The 22918-nt window shown below is 43.5% G+C and overlaps 2 protein-coding genes across 3 annotated transcripts; one reads left to right on the forward strand and one right to left on the reverse strand.

Annotated features, from left to right (window-relative positions):
- Positions 1 to 15321: 15321 nt before the first annotated feature.
- Positions 15322 to 18712, forward strand: LOC123426599 (protein indeterminate-domain 12-like). The gene is made up of 3 exons (XM_045110460.1): positions 15322 to 15466; positions 16067 to 16463; positions 17478 to 18712. The coding sequence occupies exons 1-3, from the start codon at positions 15328 to 15330 to the stop codon at positions 18322 to 18324; spliced, it is 1383 nt and encodes a 460-aa protein (XP_044966395.1). The 5' UTR covers positions 15322 to 15327; the 3' UTR covers positions 18325 to 18712.
- Positions 18615 to 22566, reverse strand: LOC123426598 (DNA cross-link repair protein SNM1). Of its 2 annotated transcripts, XM_045110459.1 has the most exons (11): positions 21966 to 22566; positions 21567 to 21747; positions 21221 to 21460; positions 21003 to 21147; positions 20606 to 20740; positions 20459 to 20525; positions 20297 to 20374; positions 19697 to 19749; positions 19600 to 19617; positions 19080 to 19171; positions 18615 to 18998 (listed from the first exon to the last, which is right to left on the reverse strand). In XM_045110459.1, the coding sequence occupies exons 1-10, from the start codon at positions 22480 to 22482 to the stop codon at positions 19151 to 19153; spliced, it is 1455 nt and encodes a 484-aa protein (XP_044966394.1). In that variant the 5' UTR covers positions 22483 to 22566; the 3' UTR covers positions 18615 to 18998; positions 19080 to 19150. The 2 variants fall into 2 exon arrangements, with proteins under 2 accessions (XP_044966394.1, XP_044966393.1); XM_045110458.1 differs by lacking the exon at positions 18615 to 18998 and having other exon boundaries at positions 19483 to 19617; positions 21966 to 22564.
- Positions 22567 to 22918: the final 352 nt, after the last annotated feature.

A 22918-nucleotide genomic window follows, 5' to 3' on the forward strand; every position in this document is an offset into this window, starting at 1 on the left:
CACTACAATCTGCCCAAAACAGTCACATTGCATTTTCTACACCCTCGAACAAGCTATACAGCTCCAAAATGCTCAAACAAGGCATGAGGCAATAGAGGTCAAGATGAACTACAACATACTACTAATAACATTTAGCATGGAAGCATGGATCACTAGAAAAAGAACTCACAAAATGGCATGTCACACACAGTTTCACACTTAGTGAAATATTAGTTTTAGACCGTGCAGTTTTCGATCTGAAGGCATATTATCAGCAACAAAACTATATGATACAGGGCACCAAATGATATGAAAATTGACAGCGTGATAGAGAAACTTGAGGACTACAACTAACTCCATCGCACCAACCTCAAAAGAGCTACGGATCACTAGATAAGCTCATGGAAAGACAGCAACAAAATATAACAGACTTCAGACTTAGAAATATTTCAGCATCTCCAATCAACATTATTTTCTAGCATGTTGAGAGCAAGCAAACAACACCTAAACATGGATTTCTATTGCTACCAAAATTACCAGAGGCTAGCCTACTCATCCAAGGGCATATCTCTAGTTGACAACTCATTCATATCATGCACGGATTAAATCCCACAAAATAAACAAAAGGGCAACATGGAAAAATAACACGCGCATAACTTGCTCAAATGCTAAAACTAAATGCATAGTTAAATTCTATGTATTTTTCTACCTCGAAAACATATATAATACATGGGGTTGCAAAAACAAAATGACGCCACACGAATATGCGAGAATTTGTCCTAAACATGATATAGCAAACTACATGCAAAAATACCAACAACTACTCTAAAATACATGGCAAAAGGTCCCTAAAAATGTGAGCATTTAAACTACGGGATTTGAGCAATCCGGACACGCACGAAAATAAATACGGGATAAGCAACCTATTGGGACAGCATGTGTTTCTAGGCATATCGCAAGTTAAATCACTTCAAACATGCATGCAAGTTGCAAATTATGAATCTACGCGAAAAACTATACAATTTACATATATAAAACATTCCGATCCAATGCACGGATAATAAACTACACGCGTTTTAAAATCTAGCAATTTTCTAAAATTGGATTAATTCCCAGGAAATATAATAAAACCTACGGGCCGAATTTACGCATGGGCCAATGGGCAACACAACTAAATGTCGCCCAGGGCGAGGGATAGTGGGCTCGGGGGGAGGCTCACCTTGGGCCGAAAGGCTGGCTGAAGAGGAGGAGGCGGCCTGGGGCGCCTGGGCCGACGCGGGACCTCGGCCAGGGAGATGGCGCGGCCAGCAGGGCCACTGCGGGAGGAGCTCTCCCTCGTCCCGATCTCGATCTGGATCGCGAGACGAGGCGGCGGCCGCTGCTGCTCGCGCTAAGAGAGGCGGGGCGATGCGGGAACGGGACCCCGGCGGCGGCGGCTGCTAGGGCAGAGCGGCGGCGAGGCGCAGGTTGCTAGCTGGAGGCGGCACGGCGGGGCGCAGGCGGGGGGTGACGGGGACTGCACGGGCTGCTGCTCGAGCGGGGAGGCGGCTGGCTCCCAAGCGGCGGCGTGGCACTAGATGGGCTCGGCCGGGCCCGATTTGGGCTCGACGGGCCTGGAGCGCTGAGGAGGAGAGAGAGGGAGGAGGTGGCGGCTAGGGTTTGGGGGGCATGGATTTCGAGGGAGAGAGAGTGGTTGTCTTAAATGGCATGGGGTCTATTTATAACAATGGGGGGCTAGGTTTAGCAGTTTTTCGCCCGGTTTCATCCGCGCGATCTAAATCGGACGGTTTCGAACGGATAAAAGGCTAAGTGGACGTGTAGAGTAGGTTAGCCGGAGATGAGAGGAAAAACGGCACCCGGCAACGTAACTTTTAAAACACCGCAAAACGTCCGACGACAGACCGAATACGGTGCCGCTACGGTCGACCGTTCGGGTACCAGACGGCCTCCGATTGCGACAAAAATTGGCAGGAGTCCTACCTATATTAAGATAAGACCGGATGCCAAGTTTCAACCCAATCAGAGAAAGTTTTAAACACACTTTTAAAAACAAGGTTTAAACGATGCCGCGGTCACGTGCGAGTGTGATCGGGCTCAGAACGGGCAACGACGAACACGGAGAGAACCGGCAACTAACAACGGATGCAAAAAAATTAAAAACTAACGGCGACGGAGTGCCGATGCAATGCAGATGATGCGCATGATGCGATTATGATGCGACAATAAAAATAATCACACGACGAAAACGGAATAAAAGGGGAATCTTCTGGAGCGTCGGTCTCGGGCTGTCACACGCGCCCCATTTGATATGGTGCATACTATGATGTCTCTTATCGAATTACCACTATCATTTATGGGTTATGCATTAGAGACAACCGCATTCACTTTAAATAGGGCACCACGTATTTCCGTTGAGATAACACCGTATTAACTATGGTTTGGAGAAACCTAAGTTGTCGTTTCTTAAAAGTTTGGGGATGCGATGCTTATGTGGAAAGGTTTTAGCATGATAAGCTCGAACCCAAAGTGGATAAATACATCTTCATAGGACACCCAAAACAGTTGGGTATACCTCCTATCTCAGATCCGGAAGCAAAGTGTTTGTTTCTAGAAACGGGTCCTTTCTCGAGGAAAAGTTTCTCTCGAAAGAATTGAGTGGGAGGGTGGTGGAACTTGATGAGGTTATTGAACCGTCACTTCAACCAGTGTGTAGCAGGGCGCGGGAAGTTGTTCATGTGGCGCCTACGCCAATTGAAGTGGAAACTGATGATAGTGATCATTAAGCTTCGGATCAAGTTACTACAAACCTCGTAGGTCGACAAGGTCGCATACTGCTACAGAGTGGTACGGTAACCTTGTCTTGGAGGTCATGTTGTTGAACAACAATGAACCTACGAGCTATGGAGAAGCGATGGTGGGCCCGGATTCCGGCAAATGGCTGGAGGCCATGAAATCCGAGAGAGGGTTCGTGTATAAAAACAAAGTGTAGACTTTGGAAGAACTATGTGATGGTCGTAAGACTATTAAGTACAAATGGATCTTTAAAAGGAATACAGACGATGATGGTGAAAAGTCACCATTAAGAAAAGCTCAGCTTGTCGCAAAAATGTTTCCGACAAGTTCAAAGAGTTGACTATGATGAGACTTTCTCACTCGTAGCGATGCTAAAAGTCTGTTGGAATTATGTTAGCAGTTGCTGCATTATTTATGAAATATTGCACATAGGATGTCAAAACATTGTTTCCTCGACGGTTTCCTTGAGGAAAGGTTGTATGTGATTAAACCAGAAGGTTTTGTCGATCCTAAGGATGCTAACAAGTATGCAAGCTCCAGCGATCCTTCTATGGACTCGTGCAAGCATCTCGGAGTTGGATTATACGCTTTGATGAGATGATCAAAGTTTTTGGGTTTATACAAGGTTTGTGAGAAACTTGTATTTCCAAGGAAGTGAGTGGGAGCATTATAGAGTTTCACGTGAGTATATGTGGTTGACATATTGTTGATCGGAAATGATGTAGAATTTCTGGAAAGCATATAGGATTGTTTGAAAAGGTGTTTCCAGACTAAAACCTGGATTGATCTACTTGAACATTGAGCATCAAGATCTATAAAGATAGATCAAGACGCTTGATAAAACTTTCAATGAAATGCATGCCTTGACAAGTTTTTGAAGGAGTTCAAAATAGATCGGCAAAGAAGGAGTTCTTGGCTGTTTGTAAGGTGTGAATTTGAGTAAGACTCAAAGCCTGACCACGGCAGAAGAAAGAGAAAGGATGAAGGTCGTCCCCTACGCCTTAGCCGTAGGCTCTAAAGTATGCCATGCTGTGTACCGCACCTGATGTGTGCCTTGCCATGAGTTTGTCTAGGGGTACAAAGTGTGATCCAAGTTTGAATCACTGAACAGCAGTCAAAGTTATCCTTAGTAACTAGTGGACTAAGGAATTTTTCTCCATTATGGAGGAGATTAAAGAGTTCATCATAAAGGGTTACATCGATGCAAGCTTTGACACTAATCCGAATAACTCTGAGTAGTAAACCGGATTCGTATAGTGGAGCAGTCATTTGGAATAGTTTCAAATGATGCGTGGTAGTAGCATCTATAGGATGACATAGATATTTCTAAAGTACACACGGATCTGAAAGGTTCAGACCCATTGACTAAAAACCTCTCTCACAAGCAAGATATTATCAAACCCCATAACTGTGTGGGTGTTAGGTTCATTACAATCACATAGTGATGTGAACTAGATTATTGACTCTAGTGCAAATGGGAGACTATTGGAAATATGCCCTGGAGGAAATAATAAATTAGTTATTATTATATTTACTTGTTCATGATAATCGTTTATTATCCATGCTAGAATTGTATTGATTGGAAACTCAAATACATGTGTGGATACATAGACAACACGATGTCCCTAGTGAGCCTCTAGTTGACTAGCTCGTTGATCAAAGATGGTCAAGGTTTCCTGGCCATAGACAAGTGTTGTCACTTGATGACGGGATCACATCATTAGGAGAATGATGTGATGGAAAAGACCCAAACTATAAACGTAGCATATGATCGTGTCAGTTTATTGCTACTGTTTTTCTGCATGTCAATGTATCTGTTCATATGACCATGAGATCATGCAACTCCTGGACACCCGAGGAATGCCTTGTGTGTATCAAATGTCCCAACGTACCTGGTGCTCTACAGGTATCTCCAAAGGTGTCTGTTGGGTTGGCATGGATCAAGATTGGGATTTGTCACTCCGTGTGACGGAGAGGTATCTCGGGGCCCACTCGGTAATACAACATCACAACAAGCCTTGCAAGAAATGTGACTAAGGAGTTAGTCACGGGATCTTGTATTACAGAACGAGTAAAGAGACTTGCCGGTAACGAGATTGAACTAGGTATGGAGATACCGACGATCGAATCTCGGGCAAGTAACATACTGAAGGACAAAGGGAATAGTATATGGGATTATATGAATCCTTGACATAGCGGTTCAACCAATAGAGATCTTTGTAGAATATGTAGGAGCCAGTATGGACATCCAGTTCCCGCTGTTGGTTATTGATCGGAGAGTGTCTCAGGTCATCTCTGCATAGTTTTCGAACCCGCAGGGTCTGCTCACTTAAGGTTCGGTGACGTTTTCGGTATAGTTGAGTTATATGTGTTGGTGACCGGAGGTTCTTTGGAGTCCTAGATGAGATCCCGAACGTCACGAGGGTTTCCGGAATGGTCCGGAAACGAAGATTGATATATAGGAAGTCCTGTTTTGGTCACCTGAAAAGTTTCGAGCTCATCGGTAGTGTACCGGGAGTGCCGGGAGGGGTGTCGGGGACCATCGGGAGGGGTGTCACGCCCCAAGGGGCCTCATGCGCTGATGGAAGAGATAAACCAGCCCCTAGTGGGTTGTAATAAGTTCCAACTAAGGCCCGTAAGGTTTGAGAAGGAAAAAAACAAGGTGGAAAGAGTTTCCAAGTGGGAAGGAGGAATCCTACTCCAAATAGGATTGGAGTAGGACTCCTCCTCTCTCCCTTGCGCAAGGGAAGATAAGGTTGCCCTAGGGTGCAGCCCACTCCCTCCTCTCCTCCTATATATACTAAGGGTTTTGAGGGTTTTAGACAACATAAAACAGCCACGTGCTGCCCTCTCTCTCTCTAGATCTGTTTCTCCTCTAGTTTCAGCGGTACTTAGGCGAAGCCCTGTTGGAATAGCACCACCACCACCACGCCGCCGTGCTGGAGAACTCATCTACCTCTCTGCCCCCTCTTGCTGGATCAAGAAGGTGGAGATCGTCATCGATCTGCACGTGTGCGGAACGCGGAGGTGCCGTCCGGTCGGCACTTGATCGGGACGGATTGTGGGACGGATCGTGGGACGGATCATGAGACGGTTCGTGGGACGAATCATGGGACGGACCATGAAGACGTACCACTACATCAACCATGTTTATTAACGCTTCCGCTTAGCGATCTACAAGGGTATGTGGATCTGATCTCCCTCTCGTAGATGATCATCACCATGATAGGTCTTCGTGTGCGTAGGAAATTTTTTGTTTCCCTTGCAACGTTCCCCAACATGAGGAACATGAGAGACATGAGGACTTCCACAGTTAAAAGATCTGAGAGTTGTCGCATCGTGCGCCACTTGTCCCTAATCTTATCCCATCAACGGTCATATCATTAAGGGCGTTAATGTCAAATCATGTCGGGATGCTCCGAGGCTATAAATAGTCGCCCCCCACAACCACCAACCGGTTGGCTGCTCCGAGAGAAACTGATACTTGTCATTTAGAGCAACCCATTCCTCGAAGACTTTGAGCGAAAATCATCAAGTGAGGAAAAATCTCAAACATCCAAACCAAAACCAAAACCCAAAGTGATTGAGTGTCACTGAAGATATTGTTCTTGTGTGGAACCGATGCTTGTTACCTTTGAGGACTGTGCATCCTCTAGACGGTTAGGCGTCAATGGTCTAGAGCATCTAGCAGTCAATTGTGGATCGTCGGGTGACCGAGTTTGTGAGGGTTTGGAAGTCTGCGCTGAAGACTTACCATGAGTGTTGGGCGAGGACTGTGTGTCCTTAGCTCAAGGAGAATACAATAGGGACTATGTGTCCCGGGACTGTGTGTCTTTTGGTTTGAATACCAATACGCTCCAAATCACATGTACAACTGTCACAATAGTTGGAACTGGGTCATCAAATTATTGTCTTCATTGAGCTACGGGTTCTAATTCCTCAACTCTTTCATTTCCTCAATTGCATGTCGATGACTTTGATCTGTACTGTTTGAAGTTTATGACTGGATACTTTCTCTAATTCCTCACCTCCAATTCTTCACCTAAGTTATTTTTCACGTGCTTATCCTATCCACGCGATCTGTGCAACCTGAACGTTTCACCTCACTCTAAGGACTAAGCTTTAGTTGTTTTTGCACATCTGTTTGAATACTTATTCCGCTGCACTCTGCTCGCTTGTGAGGAATTTCCTTAGAGACAAAAATATAAAATCGCCTATTCACCCCCCCCCCTCTAGTCGATATAAAGCAATTTCAGGATCTAACTCTTGTACTTGCTAGTGAGAAAAGTGCCATCTACACACATCACTGGTCGAAAATGTCTAAAAGCTTCGATGTAGACACCGAAAGAGAAGAACAACCGATGGAGCACCTGCATAGTTGGGAACTCTGGCATGAGCAAGTCTTGGATGTCGGCATAGGTGCCATGATTCCGGTCCTGAAGTGTATGGAAGAGCCGGACAACAGAGTCATATGCATCAAAATACGAACCAAATTTGGTCTCAAGTGCCCTCTGCTTAGCCCCCCAAGCCTTGCCATAAGAGATTCTGTACTTGAACCGGATGAAGACTTTTGTCTCGATAGCCTTAACTTCCATCGCTTTGCTCTCCACTATCTCGATTTAAAGCAACCGAGCATTGAGCGTGGATGTAAGGTTAGGATGGTCTTGAGGGATACAGGGTATAACACAAGTGTGATTAACTAAGACACGGATCACCAGCTTGTGTTATACTTAGGTAGATAGCCATGCACCCTTGCGGGACAACCTCGGTTCTTGCATATTATTGTCAAGTATTTTGGACTTGACACATCAGCTACAAAAACCCTTTGTGTGGACATTGCCCAACCAACGATTGCATCCTTTAGAGCTTGCTTGTTTGGATACACGGCACGTGTCGCAATGTTATTCTGGTGATATTGCCATGCAGAATCATGCCCATCATTCACGGTCATTGCAGCTGAGAAGTCCTCATTAAATGATGCAAGATTAGGCACCTCCTGCGCATTCTCTTCTTCGTCTGACTCGTCCTAATCATCGGCAATATCACCATCTCTATCTTCATCCTCCATCTGGTTTTGCATGTGCCCATCTATCTCGTCAGCATCCGCCTCCCCATTGACATATTCATCAGTATTTCCTCCTTCTGTATGACTACTCTATACTGATTCGTAAACATCATCTCCAGGATGAGACGCATAATTTGACACTGAATCATGCATCCCTTCACTGCTCTGGCCATAATCATAACCACCCTCGGCTTCAGATGCACTACTCTGCTTCATGACGGGGAGCACTAAGGCGAGAGGATTACATCCCCTGCTCTTGCAAGCTTGTAACCAACACACCCACTGAGAGTCTCGCTCTATTTGCTTCAAATAAAAGAAAATATTTGAACTGGACCGGGGCCATAATGCATGAACACCCATGGTGTGTGTTTCAATATTAAACCCTAAACATCCGGCCAGCCATTCTGTCAATTGAATAATAGACCATGTTTCACGGGCAGTCACTCACACCTCAATGTACTGAAATTCACTCAGATCGGCAGCATTCTCATTTGTTCTCACAATACCACGACCGTAATAAGAAAACTAACTTCACCATCTCTGACATCTGTGGAGACCTGAAAACTATGAAACATGGACAAATATTGAGCACAAGGTAAAACTAAAGATATTTACCAAATCAACATCAATACAACTAAACATATTACCCTAAGCTATCGGAGCAACTAAATATTTGACATCTACGTATACTAGCAAAGCAACTATAAATATTTGCACAACTAAATATTACGAGAATGGGCGTTAAATCTTACCCTTGAAACGTGCGAAAAACTACGAACGGTACGGGAAAAACGACGAACACCGATGGAAGAACGACGAACGCAAGAGCCTGCATCACTAGCACCACCTCCATCACCAGCATCTCCACCTCCACCACCACCACCACCTCAACCACCTCCAGAAAAATGATTACCACCACCATCACGAGCTACCCATCAAGATATAGAAGGTTCCCTTGTCTCTCCTAACCCTCTAGAATCAAACTACAGTGGAAAACGGTTAAGAAATCGGTTCAAATACCCTAGAAAATTCGAGGCATTTTTCTCTAGAGAGGGAATGAACGAGGGGAAAGGAGGAAGAAAGGAAGAAGAGAGGAGGAAGAAGGGGGCCCAGTGCGGCCCGTGGCTGGTGGCCTCATATCGGTCGGGCCATGGCCGAATGGACGGAGCCCAGGCCAAGTGACGCGGTCAGGCCAGTCGTCGGGTGTCGCATGGCCGAGTGGCCACTTATCGGCAGCCGCGTGGCCAATAAATTCCTGCCGGCTTCTGTTAAGCCGAGTAGATCCATTCGGCCACCACGCTACCGATGTTGTGCTATTTTTGAATTTTTTGAAATTTGCGCAATATTTTTAAAATTTAATAAAGAAATGTATTATTTAAAAAAGATATCGAACATTCACGTGTATGATGGGATTTGCATGAGTTTGAGAGTTCAGATTTAATGTGTGTGACTGCCAAACAGGGCATATGAGGGGTTGTCTGGCCTCGTCGGTGGGCTTGTCCGGCACGTCCACGGATATATAGAAGCCGAATTTATCAATTATGGTTGTCTTAGATTTAGTAATCCTTCTGTTTCGAATTTTTTTTTAGAAAATGAGGTGTCGCCCCGGCCTCTGCATCGAGTGATGCATGCAACCTTTTATTTAAGCAAAGACAAAACTGTTCGAATCGAGTACATCAAATTTAAGAAAAGAAACTGAAGATACAAAGCACCATTCGCGCCACAACCGGCTATGATAATAGAACTAGATGACTAGCCACCTATCCTATTAATATGTCGCCATCCAAACCGGTTGAAGATACCCAGAGCTACCATCTCCCAGCGGGCACACCCAGTAACCAAAGGCTCCCTGGCCTCCGCAAGAGTGAGTAATGACCACGTGCGGATCAAGGTAGTAGCCGGGAATATAACCTGCAAAAAAATGATAGAGCTATATCTGTTAAACACTAAATCATTTCTGCAGTTCCATGTAGCCCAAAGTAATGCACAGGTTCCCACACGAGTAAGTTGTGTCAATCCAAAGTCAACCCCCTTTAACCACGTCCCAAATAACGTATTTATGTTGTTTGGAGGGCCGATATTGAAAGCAATGTGAATCGAGCGCCATAAAAGTTTAGCCAAAGGGAAATCGAGAAAGAGGTGCTTAATATTTTCTCTATTATGACAGAAGCTGCATCTTTGATTTCCTTTCCAATTCCGTTTTGCCAAATTGTCTTTTGTAAGAATAACTCCTTTGTGGACAAACCACATAAAGATCTTTATTCTCAGTGGCACTTTGACCTTCCAAATATGCGTGGATTTTGGAATAGGCACCAAATCTATGAGGTGCAGATACATATATTTTATAGTAAAAACTCCATTAGTAGTCAACTTCCATTGAATACTATCAGGTGAATCAGAAAGGCTGATATCCATTAACCTTCTGACTAAATGCAGCCAACTAACCCATCTGTCACCAATCAAGGATCGACGAAACTGAATGTTTAGAGGCGTCTCATGCAGTACAGTCGCAACAGTCGCTTGTCGACGTTGGACAATATTGTATAGGTGTGGATACTGAATAGTTAAGGGCACCTCCCCTAGCCATGTATCTTCCCAGAATCTAACTAATTCACCATTACCAAGGATAAACTTAGTCATGTGGAAAAGGGAATTTTTAGACCGCATCAAACCCTTCCAGAAAGGGGAGTCAGTTAACCTAACAGTCACCTGAGCTAAGGTCTTGCTTTGTAAGTACTTGTTCCTAAGAATTTGTATCCACATACCTTCGGTTTCCACAGAGAGTCTGAACAGCCATTTACTGAGCAAGCATCTATTTTTAACCTCTAAATTCTCAATTCCTAAACCCTCTTGCTCCCTCGGTCTGCAGATAATGTCCCACCTACTAAGCCTATACTTGGTCTTGACATCATCACTCTGCCAGAAAAAACGAGACCGATAGAAATCCAGTCTTTTTCACACCCCAACCGGTATTTCCAAAAAGGATAGTAGGAACATGGGCATGCTTGTTAATACAGAATTAACAAGTACCAAACGTCCTCCATAGGATAAAAGCTTCCCTTTCGAGCAACTTAGCTTTTTTCAAATCGATCTTCGATACATTTCCACTCCTTATTTGTTAGCTTTCGGTGGTGAATAGGAATACCTAAATAGGTAAACGGTAAACTTCCACTTGCACAACTGAACATTTGGTTGTAAGTATCTTGTTCAACTTTGGCCTTTCCAAAGCAGAACAATTCACTTTTGTTGAAATTAATCTTCAAACCGGAAAGCTGCTCAAATAAGAAAAGAATGAGTTTCATATTTCTGGCCTTGTCTAAATCATGCTCCATGAAAAGAATCGTATCATCCGCATACTGTAGGATTGAGACACCCCCGTCCACTAGATGTGGTATTAGTCCACCTACAAGATCTTTCTCACCGGCTCTCCTAATCATTAAAGCCAACATATCCGCTACAATGTTGAAAAGAATAGGAGACATAGGATCCCCTTGTCTGAGACCCTTCGGTGTCTAGAAGAAACGTCCCACGTCATCATTCACTTTGATCCCGACACTCCCCTTTTTTTATAAAGGAGTCGACGTGCTTCCGCCAAAGCTGGTCGAACCCCTTCATACGTAAGGTTTGTTGTAAGAAAGACCATTTAACTTTATCGTATGCTTTCTAAAAATCCACCTTGAAGATAACTCCATCCAGTTTCTTCGAGTGAATCTCATGCAAAGTTTCATGCAAGACCACTACCCCTTCTAAGATATTACGTCCAGGCATGAAAGCCATTTGAGTAGATTGCACTACCGAATGGGCAACCTTAGTCAGCCCATTAGTTCCCACCTTTGTGAAAATCTTGAAGCTAACATTCAGCACACAAATGGGACGAAATTGTTCAATACGCGGTGCCCCTTCCTTCTTTGGTAGCAGCGTAATGGTACCAAAATTCAGGTGTAAGAGTTTTAGTCGTCCGCAAAACAAGTCATGAAACATTGGCATAAGGTCATTCTTAATTATATGCCAACACTTCTTATAGAACTCAGCCGGAAACCCATCCGGACCAGGAGCTTTTTTGTTCTTCATTTGTCCAATGGCATCAAGCACCTCTTTCTCCGTAAAAGGAGCGGATAAAATCTCATTATCAGCGTCTACGATTTGAGGAATATCCGCCACCCTCTGCTCATCCATAGATACAAAACTATGGTCTGGAGCTCCAAACAACTGTTTATAGTATGTTCAAATGTATAATTTTAGGTTCTCGTGACCTACTATCGTGCCATCATCTTGCTCTAGCTGCAAAATTCTCTTTTTCCTATGCTTGCCATTTGCAATCAAATGGGAAAAAATTGTGTTATTGTCCCCGTGAACAATGGCCCTGACTTTGGCTCTAAGTGCCCATTTCATTTCCTCCTCTCTAAGGAGTATTCGCACTCTCTGTTCAGCCTCGTTTTTAGATGCCCGTTCATTTGCATCTAATAAACAAGTCTCGGCTTTTCGATCAAGATCATCTATAAGTTTGAGAAGCATGCCTTGCTCATCCTTATAGATTCCAAATTCATTCTTAGCCCATCCTCGTAGGAACTGTCTAAGATGTCTAATCTTGTTTTGGCACCTTTCAACGTTGGATGTCCCACCCAACTCCTGGTTCCATTACCTAGCAATCAAATTCATGAAACCCTCTCGCAAGAACCAACTCGATTCAAAAGAGAAACCGTTCTTTTTCCCCATATGACTTGCGTCACCGGAGTCAAGCAGAAGTGGAGTATGGTCAGAGATCGCCCGTTGAAGTGCTCGGACCGTTACTAGCGGGAACTTCTGTTCCCATTCGATGCTAGTGAGTATCCGGTCTACCTTTTCGAGAGTCTGGTTTTGTAAAGAATTAGCCCAGGTAAACTTCCTCCCTGAGAGATCAATCTCCCTAAGGTCGAGGCTCTCGATAATTGTGTTAAACATAAATGGCCATCTACCATCGAAATTATCATTATTCTTTTCATCAGACCTCCGTATGATATTGAAATCACCCCCAACTAATATAGGTAATTTTTCATCACATATCCGGACCAGATCAGCCAGAAAATCGGGCTTGAGCTCCGTCTGGGCTGCACCATAAACACCAACTAGCGCCCATTGAAAACTGTCATTCTTAAATCTAATCCTAAACTTTACCGCAAAGTCCCCCAACACCACTTCACGCACATGAAGTGGTTTACACCGAACTCCAAGCAAAATCCCATCGGATCTCAGAGTATTTGTCTAGATAAAGACGTACATTTTAATGTTAAACACGTTTGTATCTGGACAAATTTAAATCTGTATATGAACAAATCTAAAACAATAAATTTAAGATCAAGGTAATATGACGTTGGATGGCTCATGGCCGACCTCCGCTGCCGGATATTTGAGCATGTCCGTTTGGTGAATAGTGTTGAAGGACCTTTGTCCGTTCTTGGTTCAGCTCTGGCTGCAGGCTCGCACACAAGGAGCCAAAGAGCGGCGTGTCGCTCTCCATTCTCTCTCGGGCGAGCCGCCCATCAGAAAGCTCCACCACGCGACCAAATTGTTCTCTGGAATCATCGCATGCCGAGTTTAAACATACGTTTCCATACCAGCAAGCGCCCGGACAGCACGGATTCCGGAGCTCCTGAACATCGCCATAGAGCATGTTACACTAGTGATCTTTCTGTTCAGCATGAGCCTGCTAATTCATTCCTGATACATCTAAAATGGAAAAGGAAAGGAGAGGACATACCGCCAAGTCTCCAGATATGCGCAATTCTCCATATGAACAGATATACATGCACTAGACGGATGCCCGCCTTCATCCCAAATTAGTTGTCTTGAATTTATCTTAGTCTTGTGTATCTAGATAAATCTTAAGATAACTAAGGCCTGTTTTTCTTTAAAAAGTCCTAAGACTTTTTTTAGTCTCAACTAAAAAATCCCTAGTCCCTACCCGTTTCTTTTCAGTGACTAAACATGAATTAGAGGTCATTAAATGACATGCAAAAAGACCATGTTACCTTTAGTAATGTACTAGAAGTTATTAAATGACATTGCTAAAAGTAAGGACACTATTGGAAAAGGTGTCAAAAAAGTCCCAAAAGTTCTTGTAAAGAAACACCTCCTAACTGAGTAAAAGATTTCAAGCACACTTTTTTATGAAACGATATTTTTTGAACTCAATAAACACAAATGCAAGTGATTGGCCTTATAAAACCAACGAAATGCGACTCTTGGTGGTTTCTGGCCAACCCTAGATGAGTTACACTTACACAGTATCCAACCCCAAAACCATCGATTTTCTTCCTTATTACTAAAACATTGCGCCAGGTAGTTAAATAAAACCAATGGTATCAAGACACAGGGTTCATACGAAGGACAAGGACTAAAAAATGTGGCCAGCATTTGTCACATCTAGCGGATCTCCCCATTGTCATCACCCTTCCGCCGTCTCATGCCTGCACTTTTAAGCATAATCTACTCTTGATCTTCCATCAGTTCCTTCGTTTGATTGTGACATTGTATCCAAGATATAATATACATACACGTCACGGAATTCATGCCGACAACGACAGGCTAGTAAGTTTATACCCTCCAGAGTAAGATGCCTGATGCACTTGATCCTCTCTTGTCGGTATTTATAATATGTACAGCTTCTAACCTGTAAAAAAAGTGACATGAAAGCTAATATCTTACAACCGTTAATATGATCCTCCAGTTGTTCCAGTGGTCTCACAAAACCTATTAGATCAATCAATCAACAACAACAACAACAACAACAACCAAGCCTTTCAGTCCCAAACAAATTGGGGTAGGCTAGAGTTGAAACCCATAAGATCTCGAAACCAAGTCATGGCTCTGGAACGTGGATAGCTAACTTCCACGCACCCCTGTCCATGGCTAAGTCTTTATCGATATTCCAAACCTTCAGGTCTCTCTTAACGGACTCCTTCCATGTCAAGTTTGGTCTACCACGACCCCTCTTAACATTCTCAGCACGCTTTATCCGTCCGCTATGCACCGGCGCTTCCGATGGCCTCCGTTGAATATGTCCAAACCATCTGAGACGATGCTGGACCAGCTTCTCTTCAATCGGTGCTACCCCAAGTCTCTCTCGTATATCGTCATTCTGTACCCGATCCTTCCTTGTGTGGCCACATGTCATATCCATCCCAACATGCGCATCTCTGCTACACCTAACTATTAGATATGTCGTCTCTTGGTTGACCAACACTCCGCGCCATACAACATCGCAGGTCGGATAGCTGTCCTATAAAACCTGTCTTTTAGCTTTTGTGGCACTCTCTTGTCAATCAATGAGATAGTAATAATATGAACTATTAGATCAATATATATTTTTGGCTGTTTAATGCTAATGGTGAAGCTACAGTTCCCGATGTTGACAGAAAACAAATTGGCCTCTCCTATTCCATTCTCATGCTTAAATCAGCGCTCTCCTCTCTTTGAGTACGTCCCAACACCAGAGACTGAGCTACCAAACAATGTCTCAGACATCCGAGGAAGAGTCTCTATTCAACTTCCAGCAGCAACAGAAGCTGGCACTCTGTGAAGCAGCACTGAGCAAAGGCGACCCCATCATCCATGCAGGGAAAAAGAGACGAGGTCATCCTGGCCAACCAGGTAAGTAGCATATAAATTGTTTCAGTATTTATGAGTTCAAGTGTTCAACCCATGCTTTCAACTACCACAAAGGCGAAAAACATGATGGCACAAAAGATGGTTCTAGCCATAATCACTACAGTTCTAGATTATGATATTAGTGTAGCCTGAACCTGAACAATCACTTGTAAACATGATAAATATCATATTCGGTGTTCTTAATGGTCAGGCAACACGCTACTTTCACTGCCGGACTATTGCTTTTACAGTCCGATCCTGTCATGTTTCACCACAGGGATAATTTATTTCACGAGCAATAGCTCTAAGCCATGCAGCAATTAATCAAACAGATACTCCCTTCATTCCTAAATATAAGTCTTTTTAGATATTTCAATATAGACTACATACGGAGCAAAATGAGTGAACCTACGCTCTAAAATATGTTTATATACATCCGTATGTAGTTCATATTGAAATCTCTAAAAAAAGACTTATATTTAGGAACGGGGGGAGTAGCATGCAAACAGTTTGATGTTAAGTGAAATTACCAATGAAGTAGGATGCGCACGGGAGTAACAATCTGTTAACAGCAGCCATCTGTTCATTTTGCTCGTTGTGCAGATCCAGATGCAGAGGTAGTTGCATTCTCACCGAAGACATTATTGGCAACAAACAGATACATATGTGAAGTCTGCCATAAGGGTTTCCAGAGAGACCAGAACCTTCAACTCCACAGGAGGTGTCACAACTTACCATGGAAGCTCAAGCAGACAAGCAGCACCGATGCTAAGAAGAAGGTGTATATTTGCCCTGAAGCAACCTGCCCTCACCATGATGCAACCCGTGCTTTGGGTGATCTAACAGGCATAAAGAAACACTACTCACGGAAGCATGGCGAGAAGAAATGGAAGTGTGAAAGATGCTCTAAGAAATACGCAGTCCAATCAGACTGGAGAGCACACACAAAGATATGTGGCACCAAGGAGTACCGCTGTGATTGCGGAACAATATTCTCAAGGTAATTTTCTCATCAATCAAGAACTATAATGCACACGAGGCTCTTAAATCCTGGAGTTGTCTGGTATTTCAACAAGTAGAAATTTCAGCTAGACTAATTGTTGATTATGACTGCTCCAAATGTGATATTCAATACCCCCAAGGGCCTCTTTGGTTTGCAGTATTCAAAAAGCTCCGTAATAGGAAAAGCATAGGAAAAGGCTGTCATGGCAATTCGAATCCTACAGAAATCAGAAGTGTGTGGATTCACTAATAAAAGTTATTTGGTTTCACCATTCAGAAAGCACAGTAATTTTCTAGAGATTTGAGTGGATATCATAGTTGTCAATTTGTAATAGACTCGTATTTGATTCCATCCATAAATTGACTTTTCCTCCTATGCTCTGAGTTCCAGTATAAAAGAATTTTCAATGAAATCTAACCTCTTGCGAGGAATCCTATGGAATTGTAGTGCAAAAAGGAACTCATAGGAATTTTGGAGGATTCGTTCCTTTGAATCAGATGAACCTAAAGGAGAAATTCATCTGGATTAGAATCCTACGAAATTCTTTCCAAAATCCTTTGAACCAAGTAGGCCCTAAAAGTACCGTGTGTTCACCAGCTAGAAATTCATACTTTAGAGTGTAGATTAACTCATTTTGCTTCATATGTAGTCACTTAGTGAAATCTCTAAAAAGACTTATATTTAAGAATGGAGAGAGTATAGTTGATTTTCTGCCATGCATGCTACCTAGCGTGCATAGATCCACAATCTGTTTCACCTGAATATCCGTGACACACTTATTGAGTTTTGTCAAAGCATATCTTTATTTCAAAGTATTGCATAATGTTTTGTCAAGTTGTTTCTGTTTCAGAGTGAACCTTAAACACAATAAGCGGGGAATCCCATTAGAAAAAACATTTCCCTACCTTCTCCAGACAATCTGCACTAAATGAGTGAACAATCACAAATGTAACCATCTGAAGTGCCGATATTTATAAACTGACATCTCTTTCCCTTACAATATTGTTACAGAAAGGATAGCTTCATCACACATCGAGCCTTCTGCGATGCATTAACTGAAGATAACTCCAGAATCAACCAAAGCCTTGCTGCCATGGTAGGAAGTCTGCACGGTCAACAGCAGAGCATCTTTCCGCACATACCTGGTGCAGACTCTTCCCCAACTGACGCAGTCCGGAACTTCTCTGGTAATGACCAGACTTCAGACGACCATCTAGGGTCTTTGTCCCCTTATACTTTCATCGGAAGGGCCACTTCATTGTTCTCCAACCAGATGATATTACCACACGATTCTGGCACTCCAGCAGATGGGAGTGAACCAACCTCTCCTTACATGTCCATGAGCTCTCCATACATGTCAGCCACAGCCCTGCTACAGAAAGCAGCGGAGATGGGAGCAAAGACCAGTGAGGATCCTACGACGCCATTACTTCTGAAAGGTTTCCCGAATTATTTTACTACCAGAGGTCACATTGGAATATCATCTGGCATTCTAGGGACCCCGATAGCTAATAGTGAGAGAAAGAAGACTCCTGAAGACAAGAGCTCCTACATGAACTCACTGTGGACTGGTAGCTGCATGAGACCTCCTAATGTGGTGCCTTGGATTGGACTACCGCCATTTTCAATGGGGGCAGAAAATAGTAGTTCTAGCATGGTTGATGATGATCATATGCAGCAAAGTGCGCATGAAAGCATTTTTGGGGTTAGAGATGTGGGACTAACGCAGGACTTTTTAGGTTTAGCAGGCAACGGTAATGCCGGGATGCGTGATGACACCTACAGCAGGGAAATGGCATTAGGCTTTTCAAATGAGGAGCAGAAATCTGAGCAAGATATCTACTCCTATCAGCAGTAGTCTCATGAATCTATAGGACCCATTTGGGATTCATAAGCACAGTAGTTTACTTGCAACAAATAGTTTCAGCTGATGTTATCAACTGAAGTTCCTTCAATAACATGTACTACTACAATATAAACCTTTATTGTTTAAGTTGAAATATGGCTAGGAGACGATTTCATGAATTTCTGAAAACTGAGCTGAAACAAAACTGCATCAGCCAGTGTGGCTTTACGAAAATCTGGTATTACATTCAATAAGAAACAAAATTCAGTACAAATTTTAATAGTGGATGCTGGGATGCAGAGTGCAGAACAATGAATTTGATTGAGCATTAATAACTAGAGTCTGGAATGTTATAAATTCAATGAATTAAATACGAGCGACATGTGAGAAAGAAAAAAAACAGAGTTGCCTCTCAAAAGAGAGAACAACAGAATACATTTTTATCTGCTTCAGTAAATTACATGCCCCAAATGACAATGCTTACAGCATACTAGATCCAGAAGCAGAAAAAACGCTGCCATCTTCAACACAGAGGCTCAATGTCACTCACCAAGCTGTTCGACACAATACAGGCAGAAGCCAGTTTGTGGGCCAGGACAAGGCAACCAGGCTTCAGGCGTCACTACTGGCACCGTCTGCTGTGGTTGTGATCGCCTATTCTTAGGCTTGTACAAGAACTTCTATTTCTATCAATGCATGAAGATGGAAGCTTTAGTATTTTCTCGCAAAAAAATGCATGCCTTTCAGAATGTGGGGAGAGATGGCACCTGTTCAACCTATCTTTTCAGCACAGAAAAGAATTAAAAAGGCATAATCCTCTAAAGGTTTTGGTCGATCTTCATGTACCATCACGATGCCGCTGGGACATAAATAGACATCTGTTAAATATATACTCCCTCCGTTCCTAAATATAAGTCTTTTAAGAGATTTTACTAGGTAACTACATACGAAGCAAAATGAATGAATCTACACTCTAAAGTATGTCTATATACATCCGTATGTAGTTCTCTAGTAGAATTTCTAGAAAGACATATATTTAGGAACGGAGGGAGTAGAAAAGATTCTCCATAGAAAAATTCAAAAATACGAAGATATAAAGCGTTGTTAGACTGTAAATGTAGGAAGGCGTACAACAGATACCACACTGAATATTCCACATATGAGGCTTACATAGAAACTGATCACGCTTCATGCCTCCATCCATCACGTGCCCTTGAGCCATTCCCGGAAATAAGCTTGCATTTTATCTCGGTTTGCCGCATTACCAACATTAACAGTGGGAATTACCTTTTGAGGCCTCAGAAACTAACCAGAAAAATATTATCCTATAATTAGAAAACATCGCAGCAAAAACTAACAATGTAACAACAGTTTGGGGATTTACCTTCAAAAAGTCCCTAAGCTCGGTGAAACTTGAGTGCTCGCTATAAGGTACACCTACAAGGGGAAGAAATTACTTTAACAGAACTCATAAAGGGGCAGAAAATTAATGCAAGTTTGGAAATGCTGAGCATGTAAATCTGACACGGATTGGACAAGAATGGGGTTAATCACCATACTACAGTTAAAAAACTGAATTTGAACCACATATGGTTTTTATACGGTTCAGCTTCTGGTTCAAAAGAATAAATAGTTCATTTTAAAGTTCAATAAAGCATATAACCCATGTAGAACAACCTAATATAGGGTTCACTTCCTTTTGGCTTTGGCAGAAATTTTATCAGATGTCCCCAAAGGGACGGCCTTGGCTGCAATTGACATACCCTAGAAGGGTATGAAAGATGATAGCATGGGAATATATGACATATGAATCATGATTTAAATCAGGAGACCGTAAAAACAGTCTGTGGTTAGCTGAAGTTAAGCCACACAATGGGGCATAAGATGTGGTTTAATATCTGAAATGAATATGGTGGTTACCTACCTTCTCATCAATAAAGCAAATATGAACAGAAAATACATTATCAGCTCTAACAAATCCTACCATAGATTGTAACTCTGCCTCTAGAGCTAGGTTTAATTAAGTCAAGCTCCTGTCCAGCTGCCTCAGAAAAGGTCCAACCTGATAAAATATTAGGAAAGAGAACTAAGAATTTTGCAATTACAAATTATGGAATACTGAATTTATCTCCTACAGATCATTAACCTGTAGGTCGAAAAGCCAGCACAGATAGAAATCTTTGGTTAAAAGTCTCCAAGTAATTCTTCAAGTTCTGTTAAAAGCTACTTTCTGGTAAGAGATATTACTAGATAAAATCACAGAATTTAATTTAATCAGAGGTCCATTTTCAACCTCATGTTGCACTGATGCAAGGGGCAGAACATGAAGTGGTGAACTTTGATTGCATGAACTTATCCTCTTGGACAAGTCCGGCCAGCCAAATGAGTGAAGAATCCGCCTTCGTGATGCATCAGTGTATATAGGGACCTTTCAAGAATATAAAGAAATGTCTTATCAGAGAACTAAAAGATGCTCATGGCCACTTCAGACAGCACAGCATTAGGAAATACTCCCTCCGTCCCAAAAAAATGTGTTGTGGCTTTAGTTCAAATTAAACAAGTGTTGTGGCTTTAGTTCATATCTGAAAAAAATTGAACTAAAGCCACAACACTTATTTTGGGACGGAGGGAATACTTGACAAGAAAGATAGCTATAAATAGTGAAATCCCAGCTATACAGTACGGAGTACCTCTAAAGCTTGAGAAATTGCTAGATAGACATTCTCTTTCCCGATGCTGTATGCCCCAACAACAATAAGTGTTTTTGGTTGCTTCTTTAGATATCTTTGAGCTGTCCTCACAACAAAATCAATAACATCCTCCTGTGGTGGAAACCTGAAACAGTTATCAGGTTAGCAGAGTATAAACATTACAGAGGAAATGCTTAATTTCAAGGTTGTGAGCTGACTTGTATTTTGGATTGCAATATGTTGTATCCAGATAAAGCAAACTTATGCGGCCAGTTTGGAGGAGTGGGTGCAACTGCATGGATTTTGATGCTCTAAAATCCCCAGTGTGGAGATAGGTCTTGCCATCACTAAGACGGAAGTGAATTAGGGCTGCACCAGGGCAATGATTGGCCTCCAAGAAGGTAACCTTCACTCCATCGATGACATACTCAGTATCAAGCTCCAAGGGACAAACATACCTGCAAACATCAATTTGTCACTCGGTACTCAGTACTACTCCTGCTGCTGTTAGTGGTGGAGAATTGGAGTAATCATCATCAAACACTTCGGAAAATGACGCCTTACGCAGAATCAATTGATAGTAACATCTTCACCAGGCGTGCAGTGATTGCAGTACAATAGATAGGACCATGACACCACTTCTTGGTTAACCCGCCGTAATGATCATTATGGAAATGGCTGAGAAAATAAGCATAGCACCCCTCAACTGCCCCATACCGAAATGCGTCCACCGTGAACGGCGTACCTAGATCCAATTTAAAGATACATGAATGAAAAGAACAAATCAGTGACATCAGACATGGTTGGCGTTCAATATGGCACGGTTCTCAGTTAGCGCAGAGCCACATACACACAGGCACGCGGTAGTGAACTAATTGAATCACTACAGCAGCTCATCAACAGATCCTAGTAACGCAAATACGCAGCCATAATTCCAATCGTGAGTGCAGGAACAGCCTTTACCGGGAATCTTCTTGTAGAAGGGGCAAGCGACGGGCTTCCTGGACGCCCCGTTCTCGTCCGAGCCTCCCCAGCGCCGCTTCCTACCGGACCAAGCAACAGAAGGGGAAGGAGAAGAGGAGGAGGCCCCAGCCCCAGCCCCAACAGGGGCCCCCTGCGCCGCCTCTTCCCGCGGCGGCTTCTTGATTCCCCACGCCTGGAAGAGGTTCTTCTGAACCCGCTGGCCGCAGAGTTTCTCCGTTGTTCCGGCGGCTGGCTTCTCGATCCCCCACGCCTGGAAGAGGTTCTTCTGAACCAACGGGCCGCAAACTTGCTCCGTTACTCCAGCGACCGGCCTCCTCCGATGAGAAGGAGGGGCTTGCAGGGAGGACCAGTCGATGCCGCTGCGGTAGAAGTCGTGGGCGAAGCTGCTGGTGGTGGCTGCGGCAGGGGGTGACGCGGGGAAACCGTTGTCGTCGAGGTCATCGGAAACGGGCAGGGTCAGGTCGGTTTCGGCGTCGCCGGTGATGGCGGCGGCCATCGCGGCTGGGGAGGGTTTGAAACGGGCGGCGGGAGGGTTCGTAGGGGAGGGAAGAAAGGGAACGGTGAGGAGTGGTGTGGGAAACGAATAGGAAGGTGTGGTGTGAACGCGCTGCGGCGACTGCTGATCGTCCGATCAGTTTGACCGACGATCCGACCGACGTCGCGTTCCTTGCTCCGGTGGTATTCGTACGCTCACTTGTCTCCCGCTACGCACCACCCGCGTCCTCGTGCCACCGCGCGTGCTCTTCCTCGACGAGGAACTTCTTCCAATGCCGCGCCGCAGTGCTTTAACGTTCCCGCCAAGAAAGTGCTCCGTTGAGGGGTGCAGAGGGCAATTTCATTGATGAGCAGTGCCCGTGCAGAGGACAATTTTATTGTTGGACTTCTACGGGGAGCGGCGTTGTATATTAAGTTGGTATACGATACTATATCCG

The sequence above is a fragment of the Hordeum vulgare genome, chromosome 2H (assembly GCF_904849725.1).
Source record: "Hordeum vulgare subsp. vulgare chromosome 2H, MorexV3_pseudomolecules_assembly, whole genome shotgun sequence".
Taxonomy (NCBI): domain Eukaryota; kingdom Viridiplantae; phylum Streptophyta; class Magnoliopsida; order Poales; family Poaceae; genus Hordeum; species Hordeum vulgare.

Excerpts from the sequence above, each read along its gene's own strand:
- LOC123426599 (XM_045110460.1), top strand. The coding sequence starts at position 15,328 with ATGTCTCAGACATCCGAGGAAGAGTCTCTATTCAACTTCCAGCAGCAA. Across the intron at positions 15,467-16,066 it reads AGGTCATCCTGGCCAACCAG|ATCCAGATGCAGAGGTAGTT; the intron begins GTAAGTAGCATA and ends CTCGTTGTGCAG. Across the intron at positions 16,464-17,477 it reads TGCGGAACAATATTCTCAAG|AAAGGATAGCTTCATCACAC; the intron begins GTAATTTTCTCA and ends ATATTGTTACAG.
- LOC123426598 (XM_045110458.1), bottom strand. The coding sequence starts at position 22,482 with ATGGCCGCCGCCATCACCGGCGACGCCGAAACCGACCTGACCCTGCCC. Across the intron at positions 21,748-21,965 it reads CTTCTACAAGAAGATTCCCG|GTACGCCGTTCACGGTGGAC; the intron begins GTAAAGGCTGTT and ends AATTGGATCTAG. Across the intron at positions 20,741-21,002 it reads CAATTTCTCAAGCTTTAGAG|GTCCCTATATACACTGATGC; the intron begins GTACTCCGTACT and ends TATTCTTGAAAG.